The sequence below is a fragment of the Chlorocebus sabaeus genome, chromosome 13 (assembly GCF_047675955.1).
Source record: "Chlorocebus sabaeus isolate Y175 chromosome 13, mChlSab1.0.hap1, whole genome shotgun sequence".
NCBI lineage: Eukaryota > Metazoa > Chordata > Mammalia > Primates > Cercopithecidae > Chlorocebus > Chlorocebus sabaeus.
The window spans coordinates 33,953,360-33,975,870 of record NC_132916.1 but is presented as its reverse complement, the minus strand read 5'-3'; the positions used below and the strand labels follow the sequence as shown (position 1 = coordinate 33,975,870).

The following is a 22,511-nucleotide window of genomic DNA, read 5'->3' as shown; positions in this document are numbered from 1 at the left end:
ATGTTTGTTTAGAATGACTCTAAATGTACAAAGCAAATACCTAAATTATGATGCTTCTCAAAGATAGAATACCATAAGGCTACTAAAAATCATGTTATAGAAGAATAAGTTTATAAAGATTCACTACATTATCTAAAGGAACAAAAGCAGGTTATAAATTACAGGTATAGTAAAACCAGAAGGATCATGTTCTCCAAAATATACAAGTGGCTATCTCTGGAAGGTAGGGATCATATGATTTATTTGTGAGCCATTCTGTACTTTGTATAATTAACATATATTACTTTAGTGTTTGAAAAAAATGGCCAGGCATGGAGGCTCATGCCTGTAATCCCAGCACTTTGGGAGGCTGAGGCAGGCAGATTGCTTGAGATCACAAGATTGAGACCAGCCTGGGGAACACAGGGAGACTCCGTCTCTACAAAAATAATAAAAAAATGTGAGCTGGGCATGGTGGCACATGCCTATAGTCCCAGCTACTTGGAAGGCTAGAAAGAGGGAGGATCACTTGAGCCCAGGAGGTAGGAACCAGCCTGGGTAACATAGGGAGACCCTGTCTCTACAAAAAAATATAAATAAATAAATAAATAAATATTAGATGGGTGTGGTCCCAGCTACTCAGGAGGCTGAGGTGGGAAAATCACTTGAGTCTGGGAAGTCAAGGCTGCAGTAAAGCTGTGATAGCACCACTGCACTCCAATCTGGGCGGCAGGGTAAGACCTCACTCAAACAAACAAACAACAACAACAAACCCCTGCAGTCAACCAGATAACAGTGGGTGGCTGTGGCTGTGTGGATCAGTATGTCAGAAGTAGGGATGAAACACGGAACACATAATTTTGGAGGTATAACCAACAATATTTTTTGATAGATGGGATTGGGGAACAGTGATGAGGAAAAGAAATAATGCAGGGAGAATTCCTAGGTTTTCTGAATTGATCAATGGGTATTGAAGTAGAAAAAACAAATAGAGAAACGGACTTGAGACACAGTCAAGAGTTTCTGTCTCAGAAATGGTAAATTTGTGATTTTGTTAGATATCTGTGGTAGGAAGAAATCTGGCCCCTAAGACCTTTGCTCCCTAGTATCATACCATGAATATTTTCTACTACATGGCAAAAAGGACTCTGCAGATGTAATTAAGGTTACTCATCATCAACTGCAAGATAGAAAAATCCTAACTCATCTGGTTGGGTCTACTGTAATCACATTAATCCTTTAGAGGCTGAAGAGGAAGGCAGAGATTTGAAGCACAAGATGTATTTGGTGCACTGTGGTAGGCTTTAAAATAGAGCAGGCCACAAGCCAAGAAACGCAGCAGCCTCTAGGAACTGAGAGTGACCCTCAGCCAACTGCCAGCAAGGACATGGGACATCGGTCCAATAGCTGCATGGAATTCTGCCAACAATGAGAATGAGCCAGGAAGCCTCCAGATAAGAGCCCAGGTCAGCTGACATTTTGACTTCATTTTAATGTCATGTGACATCATTTTTACTTGAGACTTGTGAGACCCTAAGCAGAGAATACAGCTCAGTAATGCTGTGTCCGTAGGTTTCTGGTCCTCAGAAACTCTAAGATAATGGGTATTGTTTTAAACCACTGAGTTTGTAGTAATTTGTCATGGCAATGATAAAAACTAATTCAATGGCCGGGCATGGTGGCTCACTCCTGTAATCCCAACACTTTGGGAGGCCGAGGCGGGCAGATCACCTGAGGCCAGGAGGTCAGGAGTTCAAGACCAGCCTGACCAACACGGAGAAACCCTGTCTCTACTAAAAATACAAAATTAGCCAAGCATGGTGGCACATGCTTGTAATCCCACCTACTCGGAAGGCTGAGGTAGGGGAGTCTCTTGAACCCAGGAAGCAGAGGTTGCGGTGAGCCGAGATCATGCCATTGCACTCCATCCTGGGCAAGAGCAAAATTCTGTCTCAAAAAAAAAACCCCAAAAAACAAACAAACAAACAAAAAACAACCAGAAAACAAAAAAACTAAATTCAATATCCCAGAGGAGATGCTAGGCAGACATTTAGATAAATGAGTCTGGAGTTCATGAGAAGTTAAAGTTAGAGATAAAAATTTGAGTGTCAAATGCATGGTGGTCAAAAGCTGAATGTGATACCCCTAAGACAAAACTGGAAAAAGAGAAGGGTTTAGCAACAGGGCAAGGGAAGTCAATAAGAGACTGACACTCTCTCCTACTGGGGGAGATCTCAATATCCCACTGAGAGATCTCACAGAGTGAAGTTCAAGAAAGAGGAAGTGGTCAACTGTGATGAAAGTTGTTGAAAGGTTGAGTAAGATGGAGTCAGAAGAGTAAACATTAGATTTGGCAATGTGGGGATTGTTGGTAACCTGGACAAGCACAGTTTCAGTGTCATGGCAGGGCAGTTGTCAAGTGGAGCATGTGGAGAGAACAGGGTGGAGAAAACCCTTTCAAGAGGTTTTGCTCATGAGAGCAGGGAAATAGGACTGTGGTGGAGGGGGATGTGGGATTAGGAATAGCTGGAGAGGGTGGATGGAAAACGCTAAGGTATGCTTTTATGTTAATGGCAATGATGCAATACAGAGGGAGAAACTGATGATGTACAGCAACGAGCATATAGTTAGGGAACACAAGAAGGCATGGGAGTCAAAGAAAAAGGCAAGGCTTGGCTTCAGATGGAGCAGGGCCACCACAAGCACTGTAATACAATATAGGGTAGAAACTACGGGAGCAGAAAACGACGGCCTCTGCATTTGATGGTAAGAATTGGAGGAAGTTCCCTTCTCATAACTTATTTTCTCACTGAAGCATGAAGCAAAGTCATCAGCTGAGACTGAGGTGTTGTAGGTTTAAGGAGGAGGACAAGTTATGAAATGGTCATTTTGGAGAGTGGAAGAATGAACTTACTATGGAAACGTCACAGGACAGTCAGCTGTCCTTTGGAGAACTGTAGTCTGTTTAAACTAAGAGTAATAAGTTACAAACTTTTCTCTTGCCATGTATAACTGCTTTGGTTGCAGGAGAGGTGAAGTGTTGGGCTTTAACAAGAGTTACCAAGGGTATTAAAACAAATGTTATTAAAACAAAACATTTTTCCAACTGTTTTATTTCTGCTATTGCCAAATACAGCTTATTCACTCACAATCTGCTGTTTGAAGGATGACCTCAGAAGGCTATCTCACTATTCTTGATAAATTAAAATGTTCTCAGCATGTTCCCTTTGATGTCCCTCTTTCAGCAGTGAGCAGAAAGGGGAAGAAACTGCTAGCAGTCCTTTAGAGTACTAGCATAATGCCAGGTGAAGCCATCTCAGCACCATCTTCTGGGATCACTGTTTTCCACGCGCGGTAAGCTTTGAAGTCCTGACACTGTGATATAATTTGGACATTTGTCTCTGCTGAACTCTGGTGTTGAAATCTAATCCACAATGTTGGAGATGGAGTCTGGTGGAAGGTGTTTGGGTTGGTGCACTCCTTGTGATAGTGAGTGAGTTCTCAAGAGATCTGGTTGTTTAAAAGTGTGTGGCACCTCCTTCCTCTCCCCGCTTGCCAGTGAGACACCTGCTCCCCCTTCTTCTGCCAGGATTAAAAGTTCCCTGAGGCATCCCCACAGGAACCGAGAAGATAATGGCACCATGTTTCCCATACAGCCTGCAAAATCGTGGGCCAATTAAACCTCTCTTCTTTATAAAATTAATCAGTCTCAGGTATTTCTTTATAGTAACACAAAAACGGCCTAACACACCTTGGGAGCTTTTCTCTTTAGATCCCTGTTGAGAACATGATTCCCCTCCATGCATGCATATACACATTCACTACATTTAAATTATGCACACGCATGTGGGTGTATATATTTATGTTAGGCCTATATATATATACACACACACACATATATATATATACAGCAGATCTATTATTAACTGCTGTAGGTTTCTTATCTTTTTTTTATAATAGGATTTAAATTCAACCAGCTTCAGCAAGAAAATCCAGGCTTACAAAATTTGCATTTAAAAAAAAATAGAAAGAGCTTAGCAAGGCCCTTAAGGGAATTAAAAGCTCTCCCTAACATCTGAAGAGATACCTATGCTTTCCCTGTAAAGCATCCTCCAACTGCCTATGTAACTAGTTATACTAAACACTAAAAGGTGCTTCCTAGACAAACATGCATGCTAGCATGTGAAGCCTCAAGAACAGTAAATAAATAAATAGATAAATAAATAAAATAAATAGAAAAAAGGGTCAGGTGAGTTGCCCACATAGCATCAATCCATCCACATAAACCAAGGGTAAAATTCCTAACAATGTAATTTCACTATTCTAGTTGCTTTTGTTTGCTTGTTTTTTGAGAGAGAGTCTCACTCTGTCGGGTTACCCAGGCTAGAGTACAGTGGTATGATCATAGTTCACTGCAGCCTCGAACTCCTGGGCTCAAGGGATCCTCTGCCCTTAGCCTTCCACATAGCTGGGACTACAGGTGTGCATTACCATGCCTGGTTAATTTATATATTCATTGTAGAGATGGGATCTCACTATGTTGCCCAGGCTGGTCTCAAACTCCTGGGCTCAAGCAATCCTCCTGCCTTTGTCTCCCAAAGCGCAGGATTACAAGTGTGAGCCATTGCACCCAGCGCTTTTTTCTTTTTTTTTTTTTTTTAAGTCTAGTTAATCAGTATGTTCCTGCCTAGCCCAGAAGCATAACACGAGAAGACTTACTAAGTTTTGCAAAGTTGTCTTGAGTGGTTTAAAGAAAATTGTTCTATATTGTCACCATTATATAATACCCATTGTAATTTAAAAATAAGTTGTACATCCCAATGACACCATGCTTCTTAAAATAAAGAAGCCTGTTTTAGCCACATTATTCATAAAATCATTCCTTTCATAGTAGTTCCTCTTTCAGTTGTGCATAATTTTGCCTTACCTTTCCATTTGTGCACATTATTTTCTCATAACTATCTTTATCTTTTGTATTACTCCTTTCTTTTTTAAACATGGACAGCTACACAGTCATTCTGTCTGTCCTCTAGTCTTATTACAGAGCACATTACACTCAGGAGGCTGAGGCAGGAGAATCACCTGAATCCGGGAGGCAGAGGATGCAGTGAGCCGAGATTGCGGCACTGCACTCCAGCATGGCGACAGAGCGAGACTCCGTCTCAAAAAAAAAGCACATTACTTGATCCTTAAGTGTCAATAATGACCCCTATTACAGGGACAATGATGACAGGAGAGGGCAAAAGAGCAGATGCCCTTTTTCATGGTGATATACACCCTGAGGGATATGTACATGTTAGCACATGACAGGAGTAGCCGGTGAGGATTCTCCTCTCTGGGTTTTCAGAGGGAGCATGGCCCTGTCAACACTTAGATTTCAGACTTCTAGCCTCCAGAACTGCAAGACAATACATTTCTATTGTTTTGAGCCACTAGTTTGTGCTGTTTTGATACAGCAGCCCTAGGAAATGGATGTGGATTTCCCCCGTGTGTGTGGGCAGGGGCACCTATGATTTGCTTCTGGCCAAAATATGACAAAGATGATGGGTTGTCACTCCCATTATTACATTACATTTATAAGACTCAGTCTTGCTAGCACACTAATCCTATTGTCAGCTGTGAAGAAGCACGCTGCTATGAGTCCTACAGCCACAAGGAACTGAATTCTGCCAACATGTGGGCTGAGAAGTGGTTCTTTCTCAAAGGCAGCCTTGAGAGACCCTAAGCAGGGGACCCAGTTAAGTTGTGCATAAATTTCTGATGCACAGAAATTGTGAGATAATGCATGTGTGCTGTTTTAAGCTGCTACATTTATAGTCATTTGTTACACAGCACAGAAAACTAATACAGTTGGACAGGAGCATAAGAGATGAGCTTTGCAATCTCTCTGGGCCTAGAAAATGTGGACAGCTGACTCTTATGGATGCTTTCCCAGATGCTTCTGAAACTGCCAGCACTGGGATTCTCTTACAATTCCCTTTTATCAGGCAGTTTCTTGTAACTCCTTCCTTAGCTCCTTAGGTATCCAGTGTTTACTTCCTGGATCTTGCTGCTAGGTCTTCCAAGGGCCTTACTGGCCAGGACCCAGGCGAACTCCATGGCACCCTCCTCCATAAGGCCCACATCTGGTTACCAGTCAACCCTCAAGTATCCTTTGGCCCACCCAACTGGAGGAATGCAGACAGTTCCCAATGTGGCACACTCTCCTCAGCCCATCCCTTTGCTTCAGATCTGCTGTACAACAGTACAAGACCTACATGCTGGGTCTCTTCAATAGCAGGATACCATGTCAAGCTCACCCAGAGTCCTGTTGAAGCCCACTCTCTTTTCACTGAGGATGGGTGTTACTGCAGGTAATAGTTCACTCCCAAGGACCTCTTAATTAATCTTCTTCTCCATATTCTGTGGACTTTCCTATCCTTAATCTGATACAAGGGCTGCAGACTCATGAAATTCCTTCATAAATTCTGTGCACGGGGGTTTGCCTCACAATCACTTTGGTCTGTGATACCTATTGTATTGGCAATTCCATCAGAATGGAGGCAGGAAAAGCACCATTTTAACACCCTGTTACATGTAGTATTCACAAGTCATAAAACAGTAGAATTTAATGAGTATAATTTAGTGCTAATATCACAATTTGTTTCTAGTTGACATTTAAAAAATTCAGTGATATTTACACTCTTAGACAATTGTCGAGACTTTGAACCCTATTTAAAAAAATGACTCAACACCCTCAAAAAATTTTATCTATATACTGCAAGCAGAAAAATAGAAAGAGACAGAAGCCAAGGAATTAAAGTGTGTTGCATTATATAAAAACTCTAATTATGGGTGCCAAAATGCAAAAGTGTTCTATTTAAAATACAAATGTTTATTCATTCATTTATTGGACAAACATTTACTGAGCACCTTCTAAGTGACAGACTGTTTTATTTAAACTTTTAAAATATTTAATTTTAATTTTACTTAGCCACATAGCTTTAAAAAATGTATAAAAAATGCACTTCAGAGTAAGTCTTTAAAATAGCTATTACTTCAGAATTACCTGAAAAAGCATTGCTGTAATATCTAGACAGGGTTTGCATGATGTCTTTTGAGTGCTGGGTCCACGGTGCTATCTTTCTGTAGGTTTTCACACGATGAACAAGTTGAGAACCACCATACTGAAGGGATAGGGTATCACCATGATCTTCATAGAGTTCCTCAAATAACCTAAAAAAAGAAAAACTCGCATTAAAGAATTTCACCAAAATCAAAGCACAAGTTATTCACTTAGCCAAACTCCAAACAAGTCTTACACTTTAAAAATTCTTCTGAGCCTTTCAAGTTAGATTCTTCAACATTTTGAAAATAAATGCAATGCTAATATATTTTAGAGTGATATTCCAGTAAACACCAAAGCTATAGAAAACACTAAAATGGAAGCAGGGGCACCAAAAACATAACCCACCAAAGCCAGACCAGGCTGTTTCTAACCATACTTACAAAGACTCCTAACTTTCTGCAGCCTGCCAGAGCAATTCACCTCCCATGACAGAATGTACTGTGCTCTCTGAATTGCCTTTGAAAAAAGAATATGCTCCTGTCACAGTGTCAGTCCATTCAAGCTGCTGCAACAAGACACCATAAACTGGGTGGCTTATAAACAGCAAACATTTCTCACATTTCTGGAGGCTGGGAAGTATAAGATCAAGGAGCTGGTAGATGTGGTGTCTGGTGAGGGCCCATTTCCTAGATCACAGATGGTCTTCTCACTGTGTCCTCACATGATGGAAGAGGCTAGCTAGCTCTCTTCAGTCTTTTTCATAATAAGGACACTAGCCCCAGTCATGAGGGATCCTCTCAGCTCTACTCATTTTCCAAAGGTCCCACCTCCTAATACCATCCCTTTGTGGGTGAGGATTTCAACATACGAACTTAGGGAAGACACAAACATTCAGATCACAGCAGACTAACAAATCATATGCTTTCTTAGGTATGTACTTTTGAAATCTGTGTTTCTTCAGGTGTCTGTTAATATTTCCAGTGCAGTGATACCTGTTGGTGTGGCCATTTGTAAACTGATTACTTTTCTCAGCTGAGCCTTTATGACAATTTCCAATGACCAGTATCAGCTATCATTAATTGTATTTTCAAAAACTAATACTTCATGGACTGTCACAGATGCAATAGACAGTGAAGAAATAGTAATCCTTAATGAAGAATCAATCTTTTATACATCTCAGATTTTTAGCATGTATGAAGACACAGTACTTTTTTTGAAAATGCCATCTGGATTTGTTTTAAAACAACACCCACTAGTTTGTCTAAGCACTTTGAATTTATCTAAAGAATGTAGTGTTTATTCATAATTAACACAAGCAAAAACAACAACAACAAAAGAAAAACCCAAAGCCCAAACCTTGGCAAGAATACACAAATTTTTAATAGAAGTATTTATTCTAAGACACCAACATCCACTGCGGAAAGGACACCCTCTTCAACAAACGGGTGCTGGGAAAACTGGATATTCATATGCAGAAGAATGAAACTGAACCCCTGTCTCTCGTCGTATACAAAAATCAACTCAAGGCAGATTAAAGACTTAAATATAAGACCAAAAACTATAAAACTACTGGAAGAAAATATAAGAAAAACAGAATTAGTTTGAATAATGTTTTCTAGCAACACAATTTTTGAGAAGCTAAAAGTAGAAACACTTTCATTAAAAAAATCTTATTATTAACCAGGTTTGCCTTCCGCCATTATCAGCATTCAAATAGCAAAAAATAAGACTTACCTAACTGCATCTGTATCAAACTGTAGATTAGGTTTGTCGATCAGTCCCAATGAATACAGCTGATAGGCCAGAGCACATTTTCCCACCATAAACTGTGCTGTGTTGGTGCGATCTAAACAGTCCACACAGTTGGTTCGAAGGATGCCAGTCTAAAGAGAAATACCTTAAGATTTTCAATCATTATTCCATCACCAAAGAACTTCCATACTACTTTAGATTTCTTTAAGAAGCAAAAAAAAAAAAAAAAAAAAAAAAAAAAAAAAAAAAGTCTGTGGGCAGGTGTTACTCTTGAACAAATATTATTCAATTTTATGTAAAGTCAAAATAATGAAGAACATGTTTACAGTTGCATAAGGTTATATATGCTGCTCACTTACGTTGCTGGAACAGCATCATTAAATCTTCTGGCCTGTATTTGAATTTACTTTGTTAGTTTAACAAAATAAAACAAATAGCTAACAATTTCCACATGTACCAATTAGCAAAATATGGGCTTTTTTCTGACATATCTCCTCATTATACAACCTAAATATTTAGTGGTTAGGGCCATATCATTCTTAAAGCATAGTTAACATATATACTACATATGCTTGCTTTCTTTTCCAAAGTCACTGTAATTTGTTATTTTCATGTTCCTGTTTGTGTTTCTATTTCCAGGAATAAAATTTAATACACAGAAAAAATCCATAGGCCATATTATTTCACCTGCACATTTTTCTTTTTTTCTTTTTCTTTTCTTTTTTTTTTTTTTTTTGAGACAGAGTCTTGCTCTGTCACTCAGGCTGGAGTGCAGTGGCACAATCTTGGCTCACTGCAACCTCTGTCTCCCAGATTCAAGCGATTCTCCTGCCTCAGCCTCCCGAGTAGCTGGGACTAGAGGTGCATGCCACCACGCCCGGATAATTTTTTGTATTTTCAGTAGAGACAGGGTTTTACCATGTTAGCCAGGATGGTTTCGATCTCCTGATCTTATGATCCACCCGCCTTGGCCTCCCAAAGTGTTGGGATTACAGGTGTGAGCCATCGCGCCCAGCCAGCTACACATTTTTCATAAGCATTAAAGACTAGAAGTAAGACTTTCAACAAGCATTCTCAAATAATAATTCTGCATTAAATAAGATACAGGTCTCTACATGAATGCTTACAGAAAACATACAGTATACAATGGATACAGATTCTGTTCATTATGAATATAATATTGTGTATACCTGCAGGCGACCAGTGGGAATCACACATCCTCCTAGTTCATTCCACCTATGTTTAAAAATAAACACTTTTTAAAAAGTTAATGGCAGAATAAATACTTATTTTCGGTACCAGCTCCTTGTTAAGAATCATGGAATTAAACTAATAGAGCTGAAAGCTCCTGAAAAATCAGCTGATCCTGCCTACTCTCATTTTTTCAGGTAAGTGAACATGCAAATGACTGAGGCGGACTGCTTACCACACTCTCCTCAAAAAGAGTCCAGGAAAGGGGCATTTTAATTTGCCCGAGTGCCCACTCTGGCATTTTTTGTTACCCATGCTCAACCAAAATCTCCCTTGCTTTCATTCAAACCCACTTCCTGTTGGGTCTCTATACACATGAGTAACAATCGTAGAGCATCTTTCTAATAAAATCTTCAAAGTCTTAGCCTTCCCAACTCAACATTACGATTTTCTACCTCCCCCAGCTTTTATTCATGGAGGCTTTGTTATATTTCTTTGGTTGGTTTTGCAGATTTCCTTTTAGAGACTACTTATTTTCTCCATGTACAATGAATACATAGGAATATGTTTTGTTATGAAATACTATAGATGATGTTAATATTTTAATTATTTAAAAGAAGGTGCTGCGCAGAAAAGAATTAACCTAACAGGCCTAACTGCTATCCTCAGAAAGTCCTGCTTATAAGGTTGACCCTTGGCCAACGTCTGGGAACTTAGATTTCAGGAGGGTTTCCACCATTCCCAGAACTGATAAGAGTGACTCACTGTGCTGAAATGGTTTGTAGAAATAATATAGTTTTTCCTGAATACCTTCTTTCCCTCTGAAAGTCAAGAATTTTGGCATATGCCAGGCAAAGGCTACCTATGTGACCAGCCTCCAGTAAAAAAACGAACTCTCCAACATGCTTCCTTGGCTGACAACATTTCATCCATGCTTCACAACCTGTTTCTTGGGGGAATTAAGTGTGTTCTATGCGACTCCACTGAGGAGAAGACTCTGGAAGCTTGTGCCTGGTTTCCTCTGGACTTTGCCCTTTTTGCCTTTTCCCTTTGTTAACGTCATTTTATATCCTTTCACCATAATAAATTATAGCCAGAACACAATAAGCTGAGTCCTTTCAGTTATCCTAGTGAATTACTGAATCTGGGAGTGGTCTTGGGGGACCCCTGTCACGGGTACCCTAAAATTCAAACAATAAACAAGTACAAACTATGCAAACTATAACAAAGGGATTACTTTCAAAGACATTACACTAGTAGTTAGTTCTTTTCTGTTGTCTTATCATTGTAGTTAACTACATTAACTGAAAATAAATGCCAGAAATATATAGTATTGGTTTCTTAAAAGATAAAGCATAAATCCTTGATCTGAAGAAGCTCCCAAAATAGTAATGAAAGATTTGTGAGTGAATAACCATAATACAACAATAAATACTATTTTTATAAAAATGTTAGTATGTAATCTATAAGAAAAAAAGTCTATTTCTATTCAATACTGAAAAATAGAGTTCACTGTTGAAAATTTTACTTACAGAATTATTTTATGTAACATTTGTTCTATGCAGCAAGAGATACAGATCCCATGGCTTACATCTCAAGGTATGTAAGTAACCAACAAAGGAATTCCCATGCCCCAGTGAACATGCAGTACTCAGTCATGTGAGCAGTGTGCCTCCCCCGAGGACAAAATTCATCCAATTTCCAAGTAGTACAAACTGCTCATATTCAGAATACCCATAAAAGCAAAAATCATGATTTATTATAAGTTTTAAAATACCATACATACTTTTCATCTGGCCGCAAAATGCTACAGTAGGAATCAGGGCGGTTTACAAAGAAACCTGTTTTCTTCACCACACTTTCTGCAATCACATTCAGTCGATCAAGAACATTACACAGCTTGCTGAGGAGAGGAGGAAGAATGAGAAAAGTGAGAAGAAGCCAAGTTTTAATATATATTTATCCTTATATCTAAAGCCAGTAAAGTCTATAGCAATGATATTTAAGGATGTAATTTTTTAAATCTCTTGGCTGGTACTTGATAGAAACATGTAACAATGTCTAGAATATAATGTGTACTCAGTAACCAGCAACATTTGATGTGAAAGAGACACAAAGACCTGTAACTTAATATCAAATATTGGTGATCCTTAATCTTGGCATATAACATCCCTGCCTGAGCTTTCTCCAAAGCCTTTCACTCCTCAAGAGTTGTCAAGTCAAAATATACTCATAAAATGGCTGTGAAAAGAGCACCGTGCACAGTGCAGGTGGCAGAGAAGAAAAAACTGGAAAATAATATGAATGGCAGCTGGGTGCAGTGGCTCAGGCCTATAATCCCAGCACTTTGGGAGGCCAATGCGGGTGGATCACTTAAGGTCAGGAGTTTGAGACCAGCCTGGCCAACATGGTGAAACTCTGCCTCCACTAAAAATACAAAAAATTAGCTGGGCGTGGTGGCAGGCGCCTGTAGTCCTAGCTACTCAGGAGGCAGGAGAATGGCGTGAACCTGGGAGGTGGAGCTTGCAGTGAGCTGAGATTGTACCACTGCACTCCAGCCTGGGAAACAGAGCGAGACTCTGTCTCAAAAAACAAAAACAAAAACAAAAACAAAAACAAAATTAGCCAGGCACGGTGGTGCATGACTGTAGTCCCAGCTACTCAGGAGGCTGAGGCAGGGAATCACTTGAACCCAGGAGGCAGAGTCTGCAATAAGCTGAGATCGTACCACTGCACTCCAGCCTGGACGACAGAGCAAGACTATGTTTAAAAAAAAATAAAAAAATAATATGAATGGCAACAACTTGTAACCAAACTTATACTCTGGGAAAGGGTGTGTGTATCTAACTGTATAAAATGATTTAGAAAAAAGTACAATAAGTACAAAACGATATAGTAACATTTAAAAAAATAAGACCTTAAGTAAACCTAGAGCTTGTACGATTGTGCAGTAAGTGAACAAAAAGACAATGCAAGATTTAACAAAAGTAAGTTCCTTAGAAGAGATGAGTTTTGAATCAGATCTTGAAAGATAAAAGAGAGGTGGGGAAGCATTCCAGGGAGGGTGAAGAATAGGAATGGAGGCTTAGGATAGGACTTTGGCTGCTACATTTGTGGCAGAGCGTGAAGATTCAGTTTTCTGGAAGAGAACAGCCCTTGGGATAAATAAAAAGTGATCACATTCTGAAGCCAACCAGATGATGAGGCTTTGACACTACACTAGGGAGTCTGGATCTACTATATACAGTCAGGAATTACCACAGGTTCATCCACGAGTGACATCTGAGAAAGTGTTAAAATAGTGAGACAGATGATACAGAAAAAAGTAAAACTAATGCCTTCAAGGAATAGTGGTAGAAATCTTCTGAAACGACTAGATATTTCAAACAAGTTGCAAATGGTATCCACAATAGGCAAAATAAATAGATAGATAGATAGATAGATAGATAGATAGATAGATAGATAGATAGATAAAATTAAAAAAAAAAAGTTTGGTTAGTTTATTGATGTACTCAAAACAGCCCCTCAACAGGTTCATGAAAGAAATTAACAGGGTAAAATTTACTTTACCATAGAGGTCAGCTTTCTGTTGTTTCTCATTATAAGAAAAGCAAACAATCATAGCCAGGCAGAAGAGTATCATTCACCTTTTGGTATACTTGGCCATGTCCCAGGGAATATAAACAATAGTGTGCTCAGGAGGCAAAAACTGGTTGAGATAGGTCACAGCAGCAACAAGTTCTTCACTCAGAATTCTTTCATGCTTTCTTTTCTCTCGTTCCTTTATCAAAAATTAAACATTTTCAGTGTTCCAATTCCCTTAAATCAGAAGAACAGGCTCAACATGTTTACTTTTAAGCTAAGACAAAAAATCCAAGTCTTAAATATACTAAAATGAAACCTAGCTACAATAATCAGAAATAATAAAAACACAAAGAAATGAATGCTCCATTGCATTAAAGTGAACAGATAATGAGCTTTAAAGATTCAAGGAGATCAGGTTTCTTCCTGGTACCCTCCCTGCATCCTGAGAAACCCAGCTTACCCCCCATGGGCCATGGGCCACACACTCCACACCCAACTCTGACAGAGGAGATCCCTCCCAAGGACCAGAAGAAGGGAGCCCCCAACTTTAGCCAGCTGAAGGTCAGAAAGAAATCAACTGGTCTGGATGAACAATTCCTAAACTAGCACAGCAGAAAGCAGCTCCACAGCCTTCACAGGACGTCATAAAGTAGACTTGCAAATACTCTGTGGGATAACCAAGACAGGCATTTCTTTTTCTTTTTACACTGTGGTTGAATGAATTGAGGTTGAGAGGCACTCATGGAACTAAACCTTGGTTTCTGCCTCCTTGCCTGGGGTATCTCTTTAGTTAGACACTGCACTGCCTCTCATTCAAGACAAGCTAGTACTTTATTGTACAGTTCTGTGGTTGGAGTGCTGACTCTGTCACTCACTAGCCATGTGGCCTTCAGCAATGTTCTCAATTTCCCTACACCTCCATTTTTTTCATCTATAAAATGGGGTAACAACAGTATCTTCCTCACAACATTAATGTGAGACATAAATGAGATAGAGCATTGTGAGCTTTTTTTGTTTTGTTTTGTTTTACTTTAAGTTCTGGGATACATATGCAGAATGTGCAGGTTTGTTACATAGGTATACACGTGCCATGGTGGTTTGTTGTATCCATCAGCCTGATATCTACATTAGGTATTTTTCCTAATGCTAACCCTCCTCTAGCCCCCAATCCCCTGATAGGCCCCGGTGTGTGCTGTTTCCCTCTCTGTGTCCATGTGTTCTCATTGTTCAGTTCCCACTTATGAGTGAGAACATGCAGTGTTTGGCTTTCTGTTCCTGTGTTAGTTTGCTGAGAGTGATGGTTTCCAGCTTCATCCATGTCCCTGCAAAGGACATGAACTCATCCTTTTTTATGGCTGCATAGTATTCCACAGTGTGTATGTGCCACATTTTCTTTATCCAGTCTATCACTGATGGGCAATTTGGGTTGGCTTCAAGTCTTTGCTATTGTGAATAGTGTTGCAATAAACATATATATGCATGTGTCTTTATAGTGGAATGATTTATAATCCTTTGGGTATATACCCAGTAATGGGATTGCTGAGTCAAATGGTATTTCTGGTTCTAGATCCTTGAGGAATCACCACAATGTCTTCCACAATGGTTGAACTAATTTACACTCCCACCAACAGTGTAAAAGCATTCCTACTTCACATTCTCTCCAGCATCAGTTGTTTCCTGACTTTTAAATGATCGCCATTCTAATTGGCATGAGATGGTGATGGTATCTCATTGTGGGTTTGATTTGCATTTCTCTAATGATCAGTGATGATAAGCCTTTTTACATGTTTGTTGGCTGCACATAAATGTCTTCTTTTGAGAAGTGTCTGTTCATATCCTTCGCCTAATTTTTGATGAGTTTTTTTTTTTTCTTGTAAATTTAAGTTCCTTGTAGATTCTGGATACTAGCCCTTTGTGAGATGGATAGATTGCAACTATTTTCTCCCATTCTGTAGGTTGCCTGTTCACTCTGATGATAGTTTTGTTGTTGTTGTTGTTGTTGTTGTTGTTTTTTCACTGTGCAGAAGCTCTTTAGTTTAATTAGATCCCATTTGTTCATTTTAGCTTTTGTTGCCATTGCTTTTGGTGTTTTAGTCATGAAGTCTTTGCCCATGCCTATGTCCTGAATGGTATTGCCTAAGTTTCCTTCTAGGGCTTTTATGGTTTTAGTTCTTAAATTTAAGTGTTTAATCCATCTGGAGTTAATTTTTTGTATAAGGTATAAAGAAAGGGTCCAGTTTCAGTTTTCAGCATATGGCTAGCCAGTTTTCCCAGCACCATTTATTAAATAAGGAATCCTTTCCCCATTGCTTGTTTTTGTCAGGTTTGTCAAAGATCAGATGTGTAGATGTGTGGTGTTATTGCTGAGGCCTCCGTTCTGCTCCATTGGTCTATATATCTGTTTTGGTACCAGTACCATGCTGTTTTGGTTACTGTAGCCTTGTAGTATAGTTTGAAGTCAGGTAGCATGATGCCTCCAGCTTTGTTCTTTTTGCTTAAGATTGTTTTGGCTATACAGGCTCTTTTTTGGTTCCATATGAAATTTAAAGTAGTTTTTTCTAATTCTGTGAAGAAACTCAATGGTAGCTTGATGGGGATAGCACTGAACCTATAAATTCCTTTGGGCAGTATGGCCATTTTCACAATATCGATTCTTCCTATCAATTAACATGGAATGTTTTTCAATCTGTTTGTGTCCTCTCCTATTTCCTTGGGCAGTGGTTTGTAGTTCTCCTTGAAGAGGTCCTTCACATCCCTTGTAAATTGTATTTTTAGGTATTTTATTCTCTTTGTAGCAATTTTGAATGGGAGTTCATTCATCATTTGGCTCTCTGTTTGCCTATTATTGGTGTATAGGAATGCTTGTGATTTTTGCACATTGATTTTTTATCCTGAGACTTTGCTGAAGTTGCTTAACAGCTTAAGGAGTTTTTGGGCTGAGACTATGGAGTTTTCTAAATATATAATCATGTCCTGTGCAAACAGAGACAATTTGACTTCCTATCTTCCTATTTGAATACCCTTTATTTCTTTCTCTTGCCTGATTGCTCTGGCCAGAACTTCCAATACTATATTGAATAGGAGTGGTGAGAGGGGGCATCCTTGTCTTGTGCCGATTTTCAAAGAGAATGCTTCCAGCTTTTGCCCATCCAGTATGATATTGGCTGTGGGTTTGTTATAAATAGCTCTTATTATTTTGAGATATGTTCCATCAGCACCTAATTGAGAGTTTTTAGCATGAATGGGTGTTGAATTTTATCGCAGGCCTTTTCTGCATCTACTGAGGTAATCATGTGGTTTTTGTCATTGGTTCTGTTTATGAGACGGATTACGTTTATTGATTTGCATATGTTAAACCAGCCTTGCACCCCAGGGATGAAGCCGACTTGGTGGTGGCAGAGCAAACAAATTCAAAAGCTAGCAGAAGACAAGAAATAACTAAGGTCAGAGCAGAACTGAAGGAGATAGAGACATGAAAAACCCTTCAAAAAATCAGAGAATCCAGGAGTTGCTTTTTTTTTTGAAAAGACTAACAAAATATAGACCACTAGCCAGACTAATAAAGAAAAAAAGAGAGAAGAATCAAATAGACACACAATAAAAAATGTTAAAGAAAGATCATCACTGATCCCACAGAAATACAAACTATCATCAGGGAGTACTTAAAACATCTCTATGCAAATAAACTAGAAAATCCAGAAGAAATGGATAAATCCCTGGACACATACACCCTCCCAAGACTAAACCAGGAAGAGGTCGAATCTCTGAATAAATCAATAACAAGTTCTGAAATTGAGGCAATAATTAATAGCCTACCAACTAAAGAAAGCCCAGTACCACACAGATTCACAGCTAAATTCTACCAGAGGTACAAAGAGGAGCTGGTATCATTCCTTCTGAAACTATTCCAAACATTAGAAAAAGAGGGACTCCTCCCTAACTCATTTTATGAGGCCAGCATCATCTTGATACCAAAACCTGGCAGAGACACAACAAAAAAGAAAATTTCAGGCCAATATCCCTGATGAACATTGAGGTGAAAATCCTCAATAAAATACTGGCAAACCAAATCCAGCAGCAGAACATGGCGAGTTTCCATAGAACAGCCGGCATATAGGAAGTACCCTATAAAAATTTGCCATTTTCATTATTACCCCCATCAAGCCTTCACTTAGAAACAAAGAAAAACAATTAATTCTACAATAGTGAGACTGAAATGGTGTTAAGGCACTATTGTTGGCATCAAAATTAGACTGCTGTTTTCAATCATGGAGATTACTTTTCAATTGCTATGAATTTAATTAGATAACTACTGTAGAAACAAAAAGGGGTAGCTATTGGGCACAGCTGAATACATCAAACGAAATAATTAGATAAGAATTAAGAACAGTGCTAAATTTTAGGATGAAAATAAATTTTGCTTATTTATATATATGAGAAAATTATATATCTGAAATTTTTCTCAAAAGCATTTAAAATCAACTAGGGAGACAAAATCTTCTTGAAATGCTTATATCAAATCTGACATTTTGTGGGATGGAGAGGAAATGTTTGAGCAACCTTCGTTCATCTCTGTATGAAGAATCTGCTGTATGCATTCTTTGTCCATACAGGATTAGTGTTAGTGGGTTGTTAGTCAACCTCTTTAGAGCCACAGACCCCTAACAAGTAAAGGAAAACTTTACATACACAAGCGATTTTGCATATCATTTTTTTTCTTTCTTTTTTTATAAAGAGACAGGGTCTCACTCTGTCACCCAGGCTGGAATGCAGTGGTGCAATCATAGCTCACTGCATCCTGGAACTTCTGGACTCAAGTGATCCTCCCACTTCAGCCTCCAAGTAGCTGGGACTACAGGTGTGCATCATGCCCAACTAATTGAAAAACAATTTTTTTGTAGAGACTGGGTCTCCTAGGCTGCCCAGGCTGCTCTCAGACTCCTGATCTTGTGCAAGCCTCCCGCCTCAGTTTCCCAAGTCACTGGGATTATAGGCATGAGCCACCACATCCAGCTGCATATCATTTCAAAAGATTCCAAGATCCCCCTAACAGCCATGCATGGCCCACAGATTAAAAACCTCTGATGTACAGTTATACTTGATCCTAGGTTGGCCTCCTGTTGATACAGTAGCAGCACTGAAGGCACAAGGATTGCTGCAAACTGTCTTTCAACCAGTGCCTCAAACTTTCACAAATGGGAAGAAGTTCACAACACAGGGTAAAAGAAAAATGAAATCACAAAAAGCATTTCACTTTATTATCTTCTTCATATGGTGGTAGAATAAAGAATAAGTATCCCCTAGGTATCATTCTATACACACATGTATTCTTTGGCTCTTTAATGACAGTTAATAAGGTCTTCTACCAAGTGACCTGAATAAACATCTTCTTTAATCCTATGAATAAAACTAGTGCTATAAACAACAAAATACTTTCCTATTCCATGAAACAGCAACTTAATCTCCAAACACTTTCTGTAGCTAACTTCTAGTCATTGTCAGGATTTTTACTGCAGTGGAACAATAAACAAGTACAATTTTAAAATCCACTGACCGATCTTTAAATATTCAAAAAAATAAAAGTACATGTGAGATACCTGGCAAAGAATACATTATAATCACATGTATATGATAGTATTTTTTGAGTGTGCACAATTAATAGAGAATTATTTCAAGCATTGTAGACCTGAACCTCCATTTAATGACAGCTTTTCAACCACACTATATGAACTCTGTAAAACATGAACTTATTTTATCTTATTTTATTATTGAGGCAGGGTCGTGCTCTGACTAAATCCACTAATTTAAATCTAGGTTTCTAATCCAGTAACACTTTATAATTTAATACTTTAGCAATAATTTATTTCCATACTAACAATATCTTATTTTCTATACATTTACTGGAAAAGTGTCCATAAGCATTTTCACTAAAGTTTTCATATTTTAAATTTTCACTTATGTATATACTATAGCTACTGTTTAATATTAGACTGAGGTTAGAGATTATCCACCTTATATTATTCTGAGTTGATATGGAGAGAGACATGAATATGAAACTTCTGAATTAATATGAACAAATGTCTAGAAAATGATTATTTAACACCTGAATGATTTATTTTACAAAGTCAACCCCTAGTGCGATGCAATTACAAAGAGCAACACAGAAGAAATGAAGCTGACTGCCTCACTGTCTCACTCTTCTCCCCTAGCATATTCCTCCATACTCTTGATTTAACACACACACACACACACACACACACACACACACACACACACACCCTCTTTGAGCCCATGCATGTAGTTATACAGTCCTCTCCTGGGAACTGTCTCTTCCCCACCCAAAGCTTTGCCTCCCTCCTGGGTGATATGGTTTGGCTGTGTCCCCACCCAAATCTCATCTTGAATTGTAGCTCCCATAATTCCCACGTGTTGTGGGAGGGGCCTGGTGGGAGATAACTGAATCACGGGGGTGGTCTCCCCTATACTGTTCGTATGGTAGTGAGTAAGTCTCACGAGGGCTGATAATTTTATAAGGGGTTTCTCTTTTTGCTTGGTTTTCATTCTTTCTTGTCTGCCACCATGTAACATGTGTCTTTTGCTTTCTGATATGATTGTGAGTCCTCCCTAGCCACAGGGAACTGTAAATCCATTAAATCTCCTTTTCTTTATAAATTACCCAGGCTCAGGTATGTCTTTATCAGTAGCATGAAAACAGACTAATACACTGGGTGACTTTCAGTATCTCCACCTCCTTTTCCACTTTAAATCCCCATTCCCACTCTCACATCTCAGACCAACTCATGGTCACAGGCTGCTCTTTCTTCAACATTTCTTATTCGTGACCTCTTTTATTTCCACATTGCTTGCTTTAAATACCCCACCTCGTGAGGACCGCAATCCACTGACATCTCCACTTTCTCCAGCAGCCCTGTTCTTTTAGCCCTGTCCTTATTTGGCTCAGATTTCATGTTCCACTTCAATCACAGTATTGTCAAAATCCTGTCTTTTTATGTCACACATGTCTGATGAAACTAAATAAACCCAATTATTATTTTACCTGTGCTTATACTCATTCACAAGCCTGCTGGAAGAAGGCAGGCAATAGTAAAATGATTCCATTTAAGAAATCATGATTACCAATTTGAAATTGGCTCTTGGTACTTCCTGCAGGTTTCTAGTCAACTTACCCTCTTATGTACACAAGACTTAAACCTTCTCCACTCCCTTCAAACCTCCACTCTCAGCATGATCATTCCTCCTACCTTAAGGAGAAATTAAAGCCATCAGAATGGAATGTGCATGCTCACAAATACACACATGCCCGAACCCTTTCTATTCTCTGTCTCTTCATTAAAATAATTGCAGTCAGGCGCCATGGTTCATGACTGTAATCCCAGCACTTTTGGGAGACTGAGGTGGGAGGATTACTTAAGGCCAGGAGTTCAAGGTTGCAGTGAGCTACGATCTTGCCACTGCACTCCAGCCTAGGTGACAGAGCACGACCCTGTCTCAAAAATAAAATAATAATTCTACCATGTATGCTTCAGATTTCATCATTTCCTACTTTCTTAAGTACATGAAATCACGGATCATTCCTTTTCTCTCCTGTGTCAGACAACTCTCCCTTTCAAATGTATCCTCCCCATAGGCTTTTAAACGTATCAGTATGATCTCTTTTAAAAAATAAAAATGCCATCTTTTTACTGGGTACTCCTATTGGGGAAAGAGTACAATACTTACTGCTCCCACTTTCTCACTGTTATCCCACACTCGGTCCACTTCAATCAGTGCCCTCCATGATGCTAACACTAACGGACAATTTTTCCATCCTCATCTTACTTGAGCCCTCAGCATTTGATGCTGCTGATCATTTACTTCCTTCATTGTGAAACATGCTTTCTCTTGGTATTCCTAACACAGCACTTCCTGGTTTTCTTCCCACTCCTCTGGCTGTTTTTTTCTCTGACTCCTTTGGAGATTCAGCCACTCTAACTGGGCGTTAAGAGCTGGAGATCCCCCAAGATGAGGTTTGAGGTTTTTCCTTCTTACTTTATACTCTCCACATGGGCATCTCATCCATGCCCATGCCTTCAAATGTCACTTGTAAACAGAGTTACAAAAATCATATCTGGGCGCAGACCTCTCCTCTCAGCTCCTGAACCATGCCCTGAACTGTTACCTCCGTTTAGAGGACTCAAGCATACCTCAAACCTCACTCAGTATATCCAAGCTACACCCATGATCTTCCTCCAACAAACACAGTCAGTGTTCTGTATTTCAGTAAATGGCATCACCATTCACCCACCTGAGTAAGCCAGAAACCTGGGAATTGAGTCTGACATCCCCCGTCCCCTCATTTCAAATCCAGCCCATCACCAAGTCTACTGACTGTCCACTTCTCTACATCTCCACCACACCACCCTGGTTTAAGGCATAATCACCTCTTTTCTGGACAATTATAACAGCCTCCTATCTGGTCTTCCAGCATTGACGTTAGCCTTGTACTGATCCATTTGTTTTCTATGTTGAGGTCACAGTAATCTTTTCAAAACATAAATCTGACAAGGATCCTCTCAACCATGCAAGATTCTTAATGACCTTCCATCACTCTCAGGAAGAAAGTCAGGCTCATTAATACAGCCTACAATACCCTGCATGGTCTGGCCATAACCATCTCTTTAGCCTCATCTCACAACAAGCATCTTGTCCTCACCCTCTGGGCCCCAACCACAGAGAACCCCCTTTTCTTCCTCCAACCCAGCACACTTCCTCCTGTCCTAGGGACTCTGTACATGCTGTGCTCTGAGTTGAAGACCATTCTCTTTCCCATTGACCTGGTTAATGCCTCTTCCTTCAGGCTGATGTTAACTCATCCTGTTCTCAGGAAATACTTCTCTCCATTATAAGCTCTTATTGCACCATTTGCCTTGTACTGGTGCCTCTGCATTACTTCACC

At 39.3% G+C, this 22,511-nt stretch overlaps 1 protein-coding gene across 7 annotated transcripts in view; it reads right to left on the bottom strand.

The window, feature by feature from the left end:
• FIG4 (FIG4 phosphoinositide 5-phosphatase) overlaps positions 1 to 22,511 on the bottom strand; it is a 128,944-nt gene that overhangs the window by 50,334 nt on the left and 56,099 nt on the right. For all 7 annotated transcript variants that reach the window (XM_073022404.1, XM_008007375.3, XM_073022403.1 and 4 more), the window contains exons 11-15: positions 13,618 to 13,751; positions 11,757 to 11,873; positions 9,970 to 10,015; positions 8,762 to 8,910; positions 7,028 to 7,194 (exon numbers count right to left, since the gene is read on the bottom strand). In XM_073022404.1, coding sequence (XP_072878505.1) covers positions 7,028 to 7,194; positions 8,762 to 8,910; positions 9,970 to 10,015; positions 11,757 to 11,873; positions 13,618 to 13,751 — 613 coding nt within the window. The remainder of the gene's footprint in view (positions 1 to 7,027; positions 7,195 to 8,761; positions 8,911 to 9,969; positions 10,016 to 11,756; positions 11,874 to 13,617; positions 13,752 to 22,511) is intronic.